The 19,546-nt window shown below is 40.1% G+C and overlaps 2 protein-coding genes across 2 annotated transcripts in view; both read left to right on the forward strand.

Moving 5' to 3' along the window:
• The window catches only part of psmd3 (proteasome 26S subunit, non-ATPase 3), a 4,563-nt gene extending 4,362 nt beyond the window's left edge, over positions 1–201 (forward strand). The window contains 2 exon segments of the mRNA XM_079281594.1: positions 14–59; positions 62–201. Of these exon segments, the coding sequence (XP_079137720.1) occupies positions 14–59; positions 62–90 (75 nt within the window). The 3' untranslated portion in view covers positions 91–201.
• Positions 202–11,724: 11,523 nt separating this feature from the next.
• Positions 11,725–19,146, forward strand: LOC306787228 (granulocyte colony-stimulating factor-like). The gene is made up of 5 exons (XM_079282317.1): positions 11,725–11,933; positions 15,958–16,121; positions 16,211–16,318; positions 16,412–16,543; positions 17,687–19,146. Exons 1-5 carry the CDS (start codon positions 11,918–11,920, stop codon positions 17,903–17,905), a joined length of 639 nt encoding a protein of 212 aa, XP_079138443.1. The 5' UTR covers positions 11,725–11,917; the 3' UTR covers positions 17,906–19,146.
• Positions 19,147–19,546: the final 400 nt, after the last annotated feature.

The raw sequence follows: 19,546 nt of genomic DNA on the forward strand, positions 1-19,546 counted from the left end.
TCTCTCTCTCTAGGAGCGTCGGGAGCGTGAGCAGCAGGATCTGGAGTTTGCTAAAGAAATGCTGAAGATGACGATGACAGCTTCCCATGATCCTCTCTGCTGACTTCCTGTGTGATGTTAGTAGATGAGGTATTACCACAATCCTCCTCTTCTTCTGCTCTAACCTCTGAACAAATAAAGTACTCTTTGGGTTTGTTTACACATGTTTGTTCCTGTGGTGTTCTGGGTAATGAATCGAATGTATCGAATGAAAAATCGATACAGCATAGTATCGCGATATTTTCGATTATTATCGATACACAGACGCCAGGTATCGATCTTTTATTCTATAAACTATTTTAAAAATAAAATCACTTGCTTCTCCAGTCCACTAGATGGTGCTGAGTTGTTTTCTGGTGTGATTGGTAGGAAGTTGGTCAAAACAAAGAGACATCTGACCTCACAACGGGGTTAAACCTGCCAACAGCAGCCGGCTCATGAGGAGAGAGCAGCGCATCACTGTCTCTCTGCCTCCACGTCCACGCATCACAAGTTACACTGAGTTATACAGCTCTAATATCATACTTATACAAGTTATACTGAGTTATACAACTCTAATATCCTACTTATACAAGTTATACTGAGTTATACAACTCTAATATCATACTTATACAAGTTATACAGCTCTAATATCCTACTTATACAAGTTATACTGAGTTCTACAACTCTAATATCCTACTTATACAAGTTACACTGAGTTATACAACTCTAATATCCTACTTATACAAGTTACACTGAGTTATACAACTCTAATATCCTACTTATACAAGTTACACTGAGTTATACAGCTCTAATATCCTACTTATACAAGTTATACTGAGTTATACAACTCTAATATCCTACTTATACAAGTTATACTGAGTGTCAAGAAGAGTTGACCTCTCAGAGCTGCCTCGGTAACATGTCGACACATTTAAGGGAGAGAAGTCAGGCTATAAGCGCACAAAGCATATATTCAACGTTGAAGTGTAATCAAACAGATAAAATGTATGAATAATATAACGAAATGTTCTAATCAAATATGTAACAAATGTTTAACTGCATAGAAGTGATTTAAACAAATGTAATGAGTGTTTAACAAATGTCTGTAAGACTGGAGCTGAGATAGAAAAGTATTAGTCAGAATGACTTGCAGTAATCAAGACCAGATGTTGGGTGTAGTCGAGAGAAGAATCTAGAAACTGATGAAATAAATGAGTCATACAGGCAATGTCCGGCTTAACGCCCTTTCCAGAGGGAGGGGGGATGAGTCATGGACCAAACAGGTGGGGGCTGATCACAGCCCATATGAGGAATATAAGGAGACGTTTTGCATGCAGCAAAGCTGGGATTTCATCGCGGATGCCGTACCAAGTGCATCGGAGGAAGATACAGACGCCTGCAACTGATGTATTGAGGGCTTCGTCTCTGTTCACGGAAAGGAGACCTCTGTTCGTGGACATTGAGATTAAAAGACGAAGTTTCTAACTCTCCCCACTGCTTGACTTTTAACATCTGGACGACGGAGAAGCCGCGGCAGCCTAGAAAGACTTTGTACTGAGTTTTGAGGAACTGTTGAACGGGCTCCGTTGTAGAGCAGGAGGACCGAGGGTCCGGCCGGACCTTCGCTCCTAACAACTCCAAAAGAACCATCATCGCACCATTGAAATCCAGCTCCAACCGAGCCGTCTCGGCGACTAAAACTAATGAGTATAATCGAAGAAGATAATTAAATTGACTAATCATGTGTAGTGACATTTTATGTGAGCTGTAGCTGTAACCCTTGCAAACTAACTAAATATAACCTGCAATAAATATCTAATCTGCATTTAAAGTGAAATTCTCAAGTGCATTAATTTGCTCGAGTAGTAAAGAGTTCCTCGTGACAGTAAAAAGTTAAAGCTATTGTATGTCTAACAACTGAGTTCTGAAAGGTTATTCTAGAGACCGAATCCACTTAACAATCCCTTACGGTTTTAGAAAGAATTAATCCTAGCCGTTAAAACCTAACCTGGCATTTACCAAGAGCACGGATCCATAAGAGGGAAGCTGCCATAACCGACGCGACTGGTGGGGGCGCCCGGGGCCAGGACTGGTCTCTCGGCCGAGTGCGCTCTGACCGGAGGAAGCAGGGTAGACGTCGGGAGTAACGGCAGTGAGCGGAGCCAGGCGAGTTCCCTCGCCAGAACACCAGCTCGAGAATCTTTTAATAGAGAGCTGAGTCAGTAATTAGCCCCGTATCGGGCCAGAAGTACCCAGGATCTAACATGAGTTATACAGCTCTAATATCCTACTTATACAAGTTATACTGAGTTATACAACTCTAATATCATACTTATACAAGTTATACAGCTCTAATATCCTACTTATACAAGTTATACTGAGTTATACAACTCTAATATCCTACTTATACAAGTTATACTGAGTTATACAACTCTAATATCCTACTTATACAAGTTATACAACTCTAATATCCTACTTATATAAGTTATACTGAGTTATACAACTCTAATATCCTACTTATACAAGTTATACTGAGTTATACAACTCTAATATCCTACTTATACAAGTTATACTGAGTTATACAACTCTAATATCCTACTTATACAAGTTATACTGAGTTATACAACTCTAATATCATACTTATACAAGTTATACAGCTCTAATATCCTACTTATACAAGTTATACTGAGTTATACAACTCTAATATCCTACTTATACAAGTTACACTGAGTTATACAACTCTAATATCCTACTTATACAAGTTATACTGAGTTATACAGCTCTAATATCCTACTTATACAAGTTATACTGAGTTATACAACTCTAATATCATACTTATACAAGTTATACAGCTCTAATATCCTACTTATACAAGTTATACTGAGTTATACAACTCTAATATCCTACTTATACAAGTTATACTGAGTTATACAACTCTAATATCCTACTTATACAAGTTATACAACTCTAATATCCTACTTATACAAGTTATACTGAGTTATACAACTCTAATATCCTACTTATACAAGTTATACTGAGTTATACAACTCTAATATCCTACTTATACAAGTTATACTGAGTTATACAACTCTAATATCCTACTTATACAAGTTATAGTTCATATACTGAGTTATACAACTCTAATATCATACTTATACAAGTTATACTGAGTTATACAGCTCTAATATCCTACTTATACAAGTTATACTGAGTTATACAACTCTAATATACTTATACAAGTTATACAGCTCTAATATCCTACTTATACAAGTTATACTGAGTTATACAACTCTAATATCCTACTTATACAAGTTATAGTTCATATACTGAGTTATACAACTCTAATATCCTACTTATACAAGTTATACTGAGTTATACAACTCTAATATCCTACTTATACAAGTTATACTGAGTTATACAACTCTAATATCCTACTTATACAAGTTATAGTTCATATACTGAGTTATACAACTCTAATATCCTACTTATACAAGTTATACTGAGTTATACAACTCTAATATTCTACTTATACAAGTTATACTGAGTTATACAACTCTAATATCATACTTATACAAGTTATACAGCTCTAATATCCTACTTATACAAGTTATACTGAGTTATACAACTCTAATATCCTACTTATACAAGTTATACTGAGTTATACAACTCTAATATCATACTTATACAAGTTATACAGCTCTAATATCCTACTTATACAAGTTATACTGAGTTATACAACTCTAATATCCTACTTATACAAGTTATACTGAGTTATACAACTCGAATATCCTACTTATACAAGTTATACAACTCTAATATCCTACTTATACAAGTTATACTGAGTTATACAACTCTAATATCCTACTTATACAAGTTATACTGAGTTATACAACTCTAATATCCTACTTATACAAGTTATACTGAGTTATACAACTCTAATATCCTACTTATACAAGTTATAGTTCATATACTGAGTTATACAACTCTAATATACTTATACAAGTTATACTGAGTTATACAGCTCTAATATCCTACTTATACAAGTTATACTGAGTTATACAACTCTAATATCCTACTTATACAAGTTATACTGAGTTATACAACTCTAATATCCTACTTATACAAGTTATACTGAGTTATACAACTCTAATATCCTACTTATACAAGTTATACTGAGTTATACAACTCTAATATCCTACTTATACAAGTTATACTGAGTTATACAACTCTAATATCATACTTATACAAGTTATACAGCTCTAATATCCTACTTATACAAGTTATACTGAGTTATACAACTCTAATATCCTACTTATACAAGTTACACTGAGTTATACAACTCTAATATCCTACTTATACAAGTTATACTGAGTTATACAGCTCTAATATCCTACTTATACAAGTTATACTGAGTTATACAACTCTAATATCATACTTATACAAGTTATACAGCTCTAATATCCTACTTATACAAGTTATACTGAGTTATACAACTCTAATATCCTACTTATACAAGTTATACTGAGTTATACAACTCTAATATCCTACTTATACAAGTTATACAACTCTAATATCCTACTTATACAAGTTATACTGAGTTATACAACTCTAATATCCTACTTATACAAGTTATACTGAGTTATACAACTCTAATATCCTACTTATACAAGTTATACTGAGTTATACAACTCTAATATCCTACTTATACAAGTTATAGTTCATATACTGAGTTATACAACTCTAATATCATACTTATACAAGTTATACTGAGTTATACAGCTCTAATATCCTACTTATACAAGTTATACTGAGTTATACAACTCTAATATACTTATACAAGTTATACAGCTCTAATATCCTACTTATACAAGTTATACTGAGTTATACAACTCTAATATCCTACTTATACAAGTTATAGTTCATATACTGAGTTATACAACTCTAATATCCTACTTATACAAGTTATACTGAGTTATACAACTCTAATATCCTACTTATACAAGTTATACTGAGTTATACAACTCTAATATCCTACTTATACAAGTTATAGTTCATATACTGAGTTATACAACTCTAATATCCTACTTATACAAGTTATACTGAGTTATACAACTCTAATATTCTACTTATACAAGTTATACTGAGTTATACAACTCTAATATCATACTTATACAAGTTATACAGCTCTAATATCCTACTTATACAAGTTATACTGAGTTATACAACTCTAATATCCTACTTATACAAGTTATACTGAGTTATACAACTCTAATATCATACTTATACAAGTTATACAGCTCTAATATCCTACTTATACAAGTTATACTGAGTTATACAACTATAATATCCTACTTATACAAGTTATACTGAGTTATACAACTCGAATATCCTACTTATACAAGTTATACAACTCTAATATCCTACTTATACAAGTTATACTGAGTTATACAACTCTAATATCCTACTTATACAAGTTATACTGAGTTATACAACTCTAATATCCTACTTATACAAGTTATACTGAGTTATACAACTCTAATATCCTACTTATACAAGTTATAGTTCATATACTGAGTTATACAACTCTAATATACTTATACAAGTTATACTGAGTTATACAGCTCTAATATCCTACTTATACAAGTTATACTGAGTTATACAACTCTAATATACTTATACAAGTTATACAGCTCTAATATCCTACTTATACAAGTTATACTGAGTTATACAACTCTAATATCCTACTTATACAAGTTATACTGAGTTATACAACTCTAATATCCTACTTATACAAGTTATACTGAGTTATACAACTCTAATATCCTACTTATACAAGTTATAGTTCATATACTGAGTTATACAACTCTAATATCATACTTATACAAGTTACACTGAGTTATACAACTCTAATATCCTACTTATACAAGTTATAGTTCATATACTGAGTTATACAACTCTAATATCCTACTTATACAAGTTATACTGAGTTATACAACTCTAATATCCTACTTATACAAGTTATAGTTCATATACTGAGTTATACAACTCTAATATCATACTTATACAAGTTACACTGAGTTATACAACTCTAATATCCTACTTATACAAGTTATAGTTCATATACTGAGTTATACAACTCTAATATCATACTTATACAAGTTATACTGAGTTATACAGCTCTAATATCCTACTTATACAAGTTATACTGAGTTATACAACTCTAATATACTTATACAAGTTATACTGAGTTATACAACTCTAATATCCTACTTATACAAGTTATACTGAGTTATACAACTCTAATATCCTACTTATACAAGTTATACTGAGTTATACAACTCTAATATCCTACTTATACAAGTTATAGTTCATATACTGAGTTATACAACTCTAATATCATACTTATACAAGTTACACTGAGTTATACAACTCTAATATCCTACTTATACAAGTTATAGTTCATATACTGAGTTATACAACTCTAATATCCTACTTATATAAGTTACACTGAGTTATACAACTCCAATATCCTACTTATACAAGTTATAGTTCATATACTGAGTTATAGAGAACCTTTCAACGTTCTCTCCACTCCAGTGGAGAGAACGTTGAAACGTTTGTTCGGATTGGAAGCAGAGGTTCAGGTTCTAGAGCGGAAGATGTCCTCACATGTTGGACTCTGAATGTTTACATGAACAGATTCATAAACGATGAGGTCACCAACCTCCTCTGTTACCATGGTTACAGAACATCAACAGGAAATATGAACGAATCAAACGTTGTGACTCAGTTTAATGTTTACTATTTATATTTACAGAAACAACGAATATCAAATCGTGATACAAGCGGCTATCTTGTGATTGATGGCTGTGACTGAACCACTAAACAGGAAGTAGTTTAATATTTCATATTCGATTTAATGCTCAGCAGTACTGCTGGTTTACATCCATCCATCAGGACCAGGTAGCTCCTCCTCCAGCATGATCTGCATTCAAGCCTTCTTTCACCCACTTGAGTGGAGACGAGTCTTTTATGCCAACGATTGTCTCTAGTTCCAGTTCATTGAGGATCACCGCGTCACATGTCAGTTATTAAAGAAGAGGAAACGGTAAGAGGACATTAAGCATCAACATTCATACACAAAAACTTCCCGTTGGAGTAACTTTACTCTGAAAATCTCAGTTTTTTCCCACTTGTGACACAAATCCAGGAGCTTTTCAAGAGCAGCTGAGCGTGAACAAGTTTTCTGACTCACAGGTTTTTCTGATGTGATGAAACATTTGTGACCCAAGAGGCTGCTGGGAAACTATAAACTGTTTAATCTGTTTAAGCTCCTCCTCCAGCTGTGACGTCACAAACCTTTCATCAGAAACATCTGAGTCAGAAAACTGCACATTGACAGGTTCTCATGTCGTCCTTCAGTCCGAAGGTGCAGCTGAACCACCTCATGATGACCTCACAATGGCGCCATAGCTACGGCTAGTATGTGATTCTATGACGTAACTACACGTATTAGTATTGAAGCGTTGGGTACGAGGCTCACCAACCGAACAATACCTTTGAACAATACCTTTGAACATACCTTTGAACATACCTTTGAATAATACCTTTGAACATACCTTTGAACAATACCTTTGAATAACATCCGCACACGGAAGAGCAGGAGCCATCCAGATATGATTCACATCAGAGGAACAATATGAACCAGATCACAGAACCACCAGAGACACATGACCTCAGTAACGCTGCAGAACACAAATCACCTCACTGACCACAGCTGCTGTTCACTGAGAGATGAAGTCCATCCTCCTTTCAGCTCCGGCCAGAGTCCTGTCAACGTGTTGGTTGAGTTGGATCCACTCGGGTCTCAGCTAAAGTTCTGTAAAGCACGTAGCTTGTGAGTGCCCTGTGCTATGGTGTTGCTGCCTTGGTTAGCCACCTCAGGTTAGCGTAGCGTAGCTCCAAGCAGCAAGACGCTCAGTCGCAAATAAAACACGTTCTCAGCCAGAACATGTGCAACGCTTCTCCGCCGCTGTCGGCAGAAATACCGTTCATACAAATGCTTCTCCTGCTGGTCAGGCTGCTAGCTGTGGCTTTGACACCATGTCCAGCTTTTCATGAAACGTCCTCCAGAAAGGCGTCGCCAGTAACTCACAAATCCGTTTCTCCTCCTTCAGCCACTGACAGTTAAAAACACAAAGCTACACCAAGCAAAAGGCTAACGTCATCACTTCTTCCAACTTCAACTCTGACTAAACACTAAGATCTGCTCGCTGCGTCAGCTTCACAACAGTCACGCTGGCCCACTGACCAATCACAGCGCACGTTAATGCTGACGTACTTGTAGACGACGCAGAATGCTCTGACACGTCAAAGAATACGCCCAGCATGTCAAACTAAAGATCTGATTGGTTGAACACTATGACAATCAACAACATCGTCCCCGTTCACTTAAAGTGCACATGATGCACTTGTGAGTCTGCAGGCCTCTGGCTCTGTTCTACCTAGAGACACAGAGGTGAGATCTGATTGGATAAACGCTCTACTTAAAACAAGCTGCACTGGAAGCAGAGCAACTGAGGAAGACAGTAGCTGTACAATGAGAACATAAAATAATGGGGAAAATATGTTTATAAATTATAATACATGTGTATTTAAGAAACATTATTACATTATAAAACAGATATAACTTTGTGATTGTGTGTAGACCAGCAGAGAAGGCCTTGCAGGCCCTGATGGCCCACCACTGCGTGAGTCCTCTTACTGCTTCTTCTTCTTTAATCATTCAGAGAATTTAAACTAAAGCTGAAGAACTTCTTCTGGAGCTTTTGACAGAATCTCATGGTCTTCTTCATGTGACCGCTTGTTTCTAGTGGTTTCAGGATGAGAAGAGAAGAGAAGAACTTTCACTGAAGAAGACTGTGGGATGTGGTTGAAAGCTCTGAAAAAAGCCAGTAAGTGAACCTTGAGTTTAAAGTGAACATAAAATGATCATATTAAAAATAATAAATTATAAATATAATAAAAAGTAAAATCTTTCTGTTCTAGTTAAATATTTTACTGATTCTTTGCTGTAAAATAAGAGTACTTTGTACTTTGTGTTGTAATACTTCGGATACTTTATATACTGCTGATACTTTAACGTTAAATGTACATTAATCTATATTAATGCTTCATATTTTACTGTACAAGTACACTGAAGTATAAGTAAAAAGTAAAGTACAAGTACACACTTCACGAAATGTGCTTCTATACTTTTCTTTTACGATGAAGGAAAAGTTTCAACAGGAAGTTTTCTGCTGACTCAGCTTTCTTCCAGGATTTCTGAAATTGTAGAAACATAATGACACACATGCACACACACGTTTCAAAGTGTCCTGGTGGTGCGTTCAGGTGCTCGTCTCAAAGTGTCCTGATGGTGCGTTCAGGTGCTCGTCTCAAAGTGTCCTGATGGTGCGTTCAGGTGCTCGTCTCAAAGTGTCCTGATGGTGCGTTCAGGTGCTCGTCTCAGTGTCCTGATGGTGCGTTCAGGTGCTCGTCTCAAAGTGTCCTGGTGGTGCGTTCAGGTGCTCGTCTCAGTGTCCTGATGGTGCGTTCAGGTGCTCGTCTCAAAGTGTCCTGGTGGTGCGTTCAGGTGCTTGTTTCAAAGTGTCCTGGTGGTGCGTTCAGGTGCTCGTCTCAGTGTCCTGATGGTGCGTTCAGGTGCTCGTCTCAAAGTGTCCTGGTGGTGCGTTCAGGTGCTCGTCTCAAAGTGTCCTAGTGGTGCGTTCAGGTGCACGTCTCAGTGTCCTGATGGTGCGTTCAGGTGCTCGTCTCAAAGTGTCCTGATGGTGCGTTCAGGTGCTTGTTTCAAAGTGTCCTGGTGGTGCGTTCAGGTGCTCGTCTCAGTGTCCTGATGGTGCGTTCAGGTGCTCGTCTCAAAGTGTCCTGATGGTGCGTTCAGGTGCTAGTCTCAAAGTGTCCTGATGGTGCGTTCAGGTGCTCGTCTCAGTGTCCTGATGGTGCGTTCAGGTGCTCGTCTCAAAGTGTCCTGATGGTGCGTTCAGGTGCTAGTCTCAAAGTGTCCTGGTGGTGCGTTCAGGTGCTCGTCTCAGTGTCCTGATGGTGCGTTCAGGTGCTCGTCTCAAAGTGTCCTGATGGTGCGTTCAGGTGCTAGTCTCAAAGTGTCCTGATGGTGCGTTCAGGTGCTCGTCTCAAAGTGTCCTGATGGTGCGTTCAGGTGCTAGTCTCAAAGTGTCCTGGTGGTGCGTTCAGGTGCTCGTCTCAGTGTCCTGATGGTGCGTTCAGGTGCTCGTCTCAAAGTGTCCTGATGGTGCGTTCAGGTGCTAGTCTCAAAGTGTCCTGATGGTGCGTTCAGGTGCCCGTCTCAAAGTGTCCTGATGGTGCGTTCAGGTGCTCGTCTCAGTGTCCTGATGGTGCGTTCAGGTGCTCGTCTCAAAGTGTCCTGATGGTGCGTTCAGGTGCTTGTCTCAGTGTCCTGATGGTGCGTTCAGGTGCTCGTCTCAAAGTGTCTTGATGGTGCGTTCAGGTGCTTGTCTCAGTGTCCTGATGGTGCGTTCAGGTGCTCGTCTCAAAGTGTCCTGATGGTGCGTTCAGGTGCTTGTCTCAGTGTCCTGATGGTGCGTTCAGGTGCTCGTCTCAAAGTGTCTTGATGGTGCGTTCAGGTGCTCGTCCACTCACGTTGGTTAGAATGTGATGCGTTTATGTTCGTCGGATATTTGTTTCTTTGTTGTTGTGACTTTATTTACAATGTTTAGAAAGTCGATAACTGGTAATTACGATAACTGTAATATGACATGAAGGCAACTTTAACATGAACTCATCGTTAATATTTAATGTTGTGATAACCTGATATCAGTGATGTATAAGTACCTTTACTCAAGTACTTGAGGTTCATGTACTTTACTTGAGTGTTTGCATACTTTAATAACAATAATCTCAATAATTACCATAATAATTACAATAACAACAATTATAATATTTACGATAGTGATAATAATAACAATAATCATAATTATTATTCGTGACCATGGGTCGTGACCGAAAGGACGAGGTCGCGGCTACAAGCGGCCGAACAAGCGTCCTGTGGACGGCCGGGCTCAGCCTTAGAGATCGGGTCAGATCGGGTCAGGAGCTCGGTCATCAGGAGGGAGCTTGGAGTCGAGCCGCTACTCCTTCACCTGGAAAGCAGTCAGCTGAGGTGGTTCAGCATCCAATCAGGATGCCTCCTGGACGCCTCCCACTGGAGGTTTTCCGGGCACGTCCAACTGGGAAGAGACCCGGGGAAGACCCAGAACACGCTGGAGGGACTACATCTCCCAGCTGGCCTGGGGACGCCTCAGGGTCCCCCAGAATGAGCTGAACATGTTGGGGGGGGGGGGGGGGTCTGGGTCAGCCTGCTGCCACCGCCACCCGAACCGGATAAGAGGAGGAAGATGGATGGATGGATGGATAATTATTATTATTATTAATAATATGAATAATAAGAATGACTTTAACAATAATTACAATACTCATAATAATCATATTGACAATAATGTTTTGACAATAATAGTTTTGACAAACGGACTCTTTTATTTCCTCTAAAAGTCTCTAAACCGATGAACGGATCCGGATCTGATGGAGACGTAAAGGTGAGGAGTGACGTAGCTGCCGCTGCAGGTGAGTCCTCTTCGGAACCCGGTGTGTTGTTACGCAACAAGCAGCTTCGTCACTTCGGGTTTCTTCGTCATGAAGAACGGGAAACTCCGCACGAGCCCAAAGATAAAAAGTCCAAACTGCTTCAAATGGAAGCTGAAAGAGACGTTAACGAGTTGAACGGCGGACGGAGACCAGGACGGAGACCAGGACCGAGACCAGGACCGAGACCAGAACCGAGACAGCCGCCCTGACAGACATGAACTCCGCGATCGGTGAGGATGAACTTTTATCAGTCAGAGCTGCAGAGAAGCTTAAATCAGCAGAAGGAAAGAATGATTTAATCAAAGTGAACAGAGTCCTATTGATCAGACATCTGTGTGTGGAGGGTTATTAGTGCCATGTATAGGGTTATTAGTGTTATGTATAGGGTTATTAGTGTTATATATAGAGTTATTAGTGCCATGTATAGGGTTATTAGTGATATATATAGAGTTATTAGTGCCATGTATAGGGTTATTAGTGTTATGTATAGGGTTATTAGTGCCATGTATAGGGTTATTAGTGTTATGTATAGGGTTATTAGTGTTATATATAGAGTTATTAGTGCCATGTATAGGGTTATTAGTGTTATATATAGAGTTATTAGTGCCATGTATAGGGTTATTAGTGTTATGTATAGGGTTATTAGTGCCATGTATAGGGTTATTAGTGTGATATATAGAGTTATTAGTGCCATGTATAGGGTTATTAGTGTTATGTATAGGGTTATTAGTGGTATATATAGAGTTATTAGTGCCATGTATAGGGTTATTAGTGATATATATAGAGTTATTAGTGCCATGTATAGGGTTATTAGTGTTATGTATAGGGTTATTAGTGCCATGTATAGGGTTATTAGTATTATGTATAGGGTTATTAGTGATATATATAGAGTTATTAGTGCCATGTATAGGGTTATTAGTGAATATATAGAGTTATTAGTGCCATGTATAGGGTTATTAGTATTATGTATAGGGTTATTAGTGATATAAATAGAGTTATTAGTGCCATGTATAGGGTTATTAGTGAAATATATAGAGTTATTAGTGCCATGTATAGGGTTATTCGTGTTATATAGAGTTATTAGTGCCATGTATAGGGTTATTAGTGTCATATATAGAGTTATTAGTGTTATGTATAGGGTTATTAGTGAAATATATAGAGTTATTAGTGCCATGTATAGGGTTATTCGTGTTATATAGAGTTATTAGTGCCATGTATAGGGTTATTAGTGTTATGTATAGGGTTATTAGTGCCATGCATAGTGTTATTAGTGTTATGTATAGGGTTATTAGTGTTATATATAGAGTTATTAGTGCCATGTATAGGTTTATTAGTGATATATATAGAGTTATTAGTGCCATGTATAGGGTTATTAGTATTATGTATAGGGTTATTAGTGGTATATATAGAGTTATTAGTGCCATGTATAGGGTTATTAGTGATATATATAGAGTTATTAGTGCCATGTATAGGGTTATTAGTGTCATATATAGAGTTATTAGTGCCATGTATAGGGTTATTCGTGTTATATAGAGTTATTAGTGCCATGTATAGGGTTATTAGTGTTATGTATAGGGTTATTAGTGCCATGTATAGGGTTATTAGTATTATGTATAGGGTTATTAGTGATATATATAGAGTTATTAGTGCCATGTATAGGGTTATTAGTGATATATATAGAGTTATTAGTGCCATGTATAGGGTTATTAGTGTTATATATAGAGCTATTAGTGACATATATAGAGTTATTAGTGCCATGTATAGGGTTATTAGTGTCATATATAGAGTTATTAGTGCCATGTATAGGGTTATTAGTGTTATATATAGGGCTATAAGTGTAATATATAGAGTTATTAGTGCCATGTATAGGGTTATTCGTGTTATATATATCGGGCTATTAGTGGTATATATAGAGTTATTAGTGGATATATATACAGGGTTATTAGTGATAAAGTATAGGGTTACTACTGCTACATATACAGGGTTATAAATGTCATATATTGGGTCATCAGTGGTACATATACAGGGCTATTAGTGGCATGTATCGGGTTATTAGTGCTTTGTTAATGAGCCTGACTGAAGACGGGAAGAAACTGTTCATGTGTCGTGAGGATGGACTCAATGATGGCTCTGTAGAAATGCACCATCATTGTCTTTGGCAGGTTGAACTTCTTCAGCTGCCTCAGGAAGTACATCCTCTGCTGAGCCTTCTTGGTGATGGAGCTGATGTTCAGCTCCTACTTGAGGTCCTGAGATATGATGGAGCTCAGGAAGAGGAAGGACTCCACCACGTCAACGGGGGAGTCACACAGGGAGATAGAGGGAGTCACACAGAGAGATAGAGGGAGTCACACAGAGAGATAGAGGGAGTCACACAGGGAGATAGAGGGAGTCACACAGGGAGATAGAGGGAGTCACACAGGGAGATAGAGGGAGTCACACAGAGAGATAGAGGGAGTCACACAGAGAGATAGAGGGAGTCACACAGGGAGATAGAGGGAGTCACACAGGGTGATAGAGGGAGTCACACAGAGAGATAGAGGGAGTCACACAGAGTGATAGAGGGATTCACACAGAGAGATAGAGGGAGTCACACAGAGAGATAGAGGGAGTCACACAGAGAGATAGAGGGAGTCACACAGAGAGATAGAGGGAGTCACACAGAGTGATAGAGGGATTCACACAGAGAGATAGAGGGAGTCACACAGAGAGATAGAGGGAGTCACACAGAGAGATAGAGGGAGTCACACAGAGTGATAGAGGGAGTCACACAGAGAGATAGAGGGAGTCACACAGAGAGATAGAGGGAGTCACACAGAGAGATAGAGGGAGTCACACAGAGTGATAGAGGGAGTCACACAGAGAGATAGAGGGAGTCACACAGAGAGATAGAGGGAGTCACACAGAGAGATAGAGGGAGTCACACAGAGAGATAGAGGGAGTCACACAGAGAGATAGAGGGAGTCACACAGAGTGATAGAGGGAGTCACACAGAGTGATAGAGGGAGTCACACAGAGTGATGGAGGGAGTCACACAGAGTGATAGAGGGAGTCACACAGAGTGATAGAGGGAGTCACACAGAGTGATAGAGGGAGTCACACAGAGTGATGGAGGGAGTCACACAGAGTGATAGAGGGAGTCACACAGAGTGATAGAGGGAGTCACACAGAGTGATAGAGGGAGTCACACAGAGTGATAGAGGGAGTCACACAGAGTGATAGAGGGAGTCACACAGAGTGATGGAGGGAGTCACACAGAGTGATAGAGGGAGTCACACAGAGTGATAGAGGGAGTCACACAGAGTGATAGAGGGAGTCACACAGAGTGATAGAGGGAGTCACACAGAGTGATAGAGGGAGTCACACAGAGAGATAGAGGGAGTCACACAGAGAGATAGAGGGAGTCACACAGAGTGATAGAGGGAGTCACACAGAGTGATAGAGGGAGTCACACAGAGTGATAGAGGGAGTCACACAGAGTGATAGAGGGAGTCACACAGAGTGATAGAGGGAGTCACACAGAGAGATAGAGGGAGTCACACAGAGTGATAGAGGGAGTCACACAGAGTGATAGAGGGAGTCACACAGAGAGATGTCGTCTACAGATCTGTTGGCTCTGTAGACGAACTGCAGGGGGTCCAGGAGAGGGTCAGAGGGGGTCCAGGAGAGGGTCAGTGAGGGTTTTTAGGTGGGACAGGACAAGGCGCTCAAAAGACTTCTGGGATGGATGGTACAGAGGCTATGGGCCCCTGCTGAGCTGTGGGGGGTGGGGTCAGGCTGTGGGGGGTGGGGTCAGGCTGTGGGGGGTGGGGTCAGGACTATCCCATTGTCTTTCAAAGCGACAGTAGAACTCATTCAGCTCGTCTGCCAGGCGTAGATCATTAATTCTTCACCCACAATGCATTTGTTTTTGTGATATGATCAACATTTGTTTTCTGCATGTTGATCAGAAAGGTGCTAATCACTTTATTAACAGTTAATAAATCAGTTTTCAGTCGTTGGGTTGCAAGTTATTTGTTTATTACTTCTACGTATCACTGGATTAGAACTGATCTGTTAAGAATCAATTATGATTTTTGATATTTGTTAATTCATTAATTACTATTAAACTTAAAATCCTGTCAGTTTTAAAGTTCGTCTTTTGATTCATTTTCTCGCCCTTCATACTGAATATTTAGCCGGCAGTGTTTAACCTCCATACAGTGAGCAGTTTGATTCATAATAATGATGATGATGATGATGTTCTCCCTCCAGTTGCTCTGCTGCACTGCTTCCTGTTGGCAGATTTCATCCAATCAGCTCCCGTCTCTCCGTCCGACCCATCGGCGCTCATTGAGGGGGCCGAGCGAGCGAAGACGCTGGTGGAGAAAATCCTGAGAGACGTTCCTGCCGCGCACGCCGCCACCGTCACCATCGAGGTAAAGGAGGCCTGTGATTGACTGCTGCGGCTCGACTATTGGTTGTTATTGTTCTTCATGTGTCGATAACTTATTCCTGGTGTCCTCAGGGTTTGACCCTTGACTCCGCCCACACAGCTAACCTGCAGATGATGGTGACATCACTGGGCATCCCCCCCGCCCCTGTCCTCAAACAGCTGTCGGAAAGCTTCACGCTGGTCAGTCTGAGGTTCTTCAGGTTCCTTTAAGCCCTTCAGAGGTTCTTGTGGTAGAATGAACAGAACATAATGTGTGTGTGTCTCCTCCTGCAGGACGTCTGTGTGAGCCGCATGTCAGCCGGCAGCCGGTTGTACCAAATGATTTTGGAAGTTTTATCTGGTCGCCTGAGCGGACTGAGTGGCCTGCAGGCCGACCTGAGAGACCTGCAGACCCACATCACCAAGGTGACCTCATCACACGACCTCATCACACGACCTCATCACACGACCTCATCACAGGACCTCATCACACGACCTCATCACAGGACCTCATCACACGACCTCATCACACGACCTCATCACAGGACCTCATCACAGGACCTCATCACACGACCTCATCACACGACCTCATCACACGACCTCATCACACGACCTCATCACACGACCTCATCACAGGACCTCATCACACGACCTCATCACAGGACCTCATCACACGACCTCATCACAGGACCTCATCACAGGACCTCATCACACGACCTCATCACACGACCTCATCACACGACCTCATCACAGGACCTCATCACACGACCTCATCACAGGACCTCATCACACGACCTCATCACACGACCTCATCACAGGACCTCATCACACGACCTCATCACAGGACCTCATCACAGGACCTCATCACACGACCTCATCACACGACCTCATCACACGACCTCATCACACGACCTCATCACACGACCTCATCACACGACCTCATCACACGACCTCATCACACGACCTCATCACACGACCTCATCACACGACCTCATCACACGACCTCATCACACGACCTCATCACAGGACCTCATCACAGGACCTCATCACACGACCTCATCACAGGACCTCATCACAGGACCTCATCACACGACCTCATCACACGACCTCATCACAGGACCTCATCACACGACCTCATCACAGGACCTCATCACACGACCTCATCACACGACCTCATCACACGACCTCATCACAGGACCTCATCACACGACCTCATCACAGGACCTCATCACACGACCTCATCACAGGACCTCATCACACAACCTCATCACACGACCTCATCACAGGACCTCATCACACGACCTCATCACACGACCTCATCACACGACCTCATCACACGACCTCATCACACGACCTCATCACAGGACCTCATCACACGACCTCATCACAGGACCTCATCACACAACCTCATCACACGACCTCATCATAGGACCTCATCACAGGACCTCATCACACGACCTCATCACACGACCTCATCACAGGACCTCATCACACGACCTCATCACACGACCTCATCACACGACCTCATCACATGTCTGATGTTGTAAGCTCTGTGTTTCTGTGCTTCAGATGAAGGAGGCGTTTCAGCTCGGCGTCGTCGAGGCAGATCAGAACCAAAACCAGAACCAGAACCTGGACCTGGACCTGGCTTCCCGTCTCCATGGTAACTACGGGGTGCAGGTAGCGGCTCACCTGACGCTGACTCAGCTCCGCTCCTTCTGTCACGACCTGATCCGCAGCCTGAGAGCCGTCGCCACCTACAGGCCCCGCCCTGCAGGTGCACACTAGCCCCGCCCTGCAGGTGCACACTAGCCCCGCCCATCGGGAGAACTTGGGAACGAGGCGCCTAAAGGTAGTGACCTTTATGTTCCAGTGCATCATGGGAGATATTTTGTGAAGGAGTTCTTAAAAGAAACAGTTCATACAAAGACTCTCGTTTGTTAATATTAATACGCTCATCAAACATCAGCCCTTCATCTCAGAACCACATTGAAAGGAAGGAAGGAAGGAAGGACATCCAAAACAGAAACGGCTTGAGAGAGGAAACATGTCTCTGAGAAACTCTTTCTGCAGAGATCATGTTTGAGACGTTCCTGAGATTTATTTGCTGATGTCTCTGTTTCAAACCGAGGGCGTATTATTGTGAAGGATCTTGAGATCAGCAGCTGGAGCTTCGTGAGTCGGAGGAATGTGACTGTTCAGGAATGAAGAGATCAACAATCTGATCTGAGGTCTGCAGGTCTGAACCCGTCCGTCTGTCTTCAGGTTCTCGTTCAGCTTGCAGCGAACACGCACGTCTGGAGACTAGAACACGAGTCACCGATCGATCGATAATCCGTAATCAATCAACAGCAAAGTGATCGGTAGCAACTCTGATGATCCGTTTATTGTTCGAGATGATTTAAAACAAAATGTTTCACAAAATTTTACTTTTTGTTTTCTGACCTAATGACAACAACCAATAATCAATAACATTTACACTAATCAATAACCGATCATCCGAATTATTTTGACAGAATTTAAAAGCTTCTCTATCATATGGAGGCTTTTATTGTGAAACAGCTACAGGAAATGGTCAGAGCTGCTCCTCTTTATTTTAAATGTTTCTGTATATTTATATTGACATTAATATTTCTTGATATTAATGATATGTATTAATACCCATTAATATATATTAATATTCATTGATAATTAATTATATGTATTAATATTTATTAATATTTCTCAGCTCATACTTACGAGGTTTGGATGAAAATGACTCATATCAGGTTATTTATCATAATATATTTATTTGTTATTTATGATGAAATATTTATTTTACTTTTGACTGTTTCTGTTTTAGATATTTAAATTATTTTATGATGTCAGAGCAGCGAGGATGTCATGTTGGGTGTATTGTCTTTGTATCGTGTTCAGGTGTGTTTGATATATTTACTGTGTTTAGTTAATTGTTTGATGAAGAAACCGATTTTATTGACTCTGGGTTGTCGTCTTTTAATTAACTTTTATAATGAGATTCTAACAGCCAATCAGAAGCCTTTGTTTGTTTCAATGATAATAAACACTGTTTTCTAAATATTGTTGTTTGTTTGTTCGTCTTGGGGTGCGTTCCATTCAGCTTCGCTCGCTTAAGCTTCAATAGAGACGACATCACCTGTTTATGCAGAAATCATGTGACTGGAAACAGGAAGTCAATTTACTGTTTTCTGATTGAAATAACTGAAAGAACTGTTTTTTACGAGCTAGCTAGCTAGTAAATCTCCAGAGCTGGCTAGTATTAATTCAGTATTAATAATAATTATGTGTTTACAATTACGGTGTTTACAGACATTTTCAACACCTCCCTGGAGACATGCCACATACCAGCCTGCTTCAAGGCCTCCACCATCATCCCTGTCCCTAAAAAACAAGGATCACAGGACTCAATGA

Source organism: Melanostigma gelatinosum (genome assembly GCF_949748355.1).
Source record: "Melanostigma gelatinosum genome assembly, chromosome: 13".
Taxonomy (NCBI): domain Eukaryota; kingdom Metazoa; phylum Chordata; class Actinopteri; order Perciformes; family Zoarcidae; genus Melanostigma; species Melanostigma gelatinosum.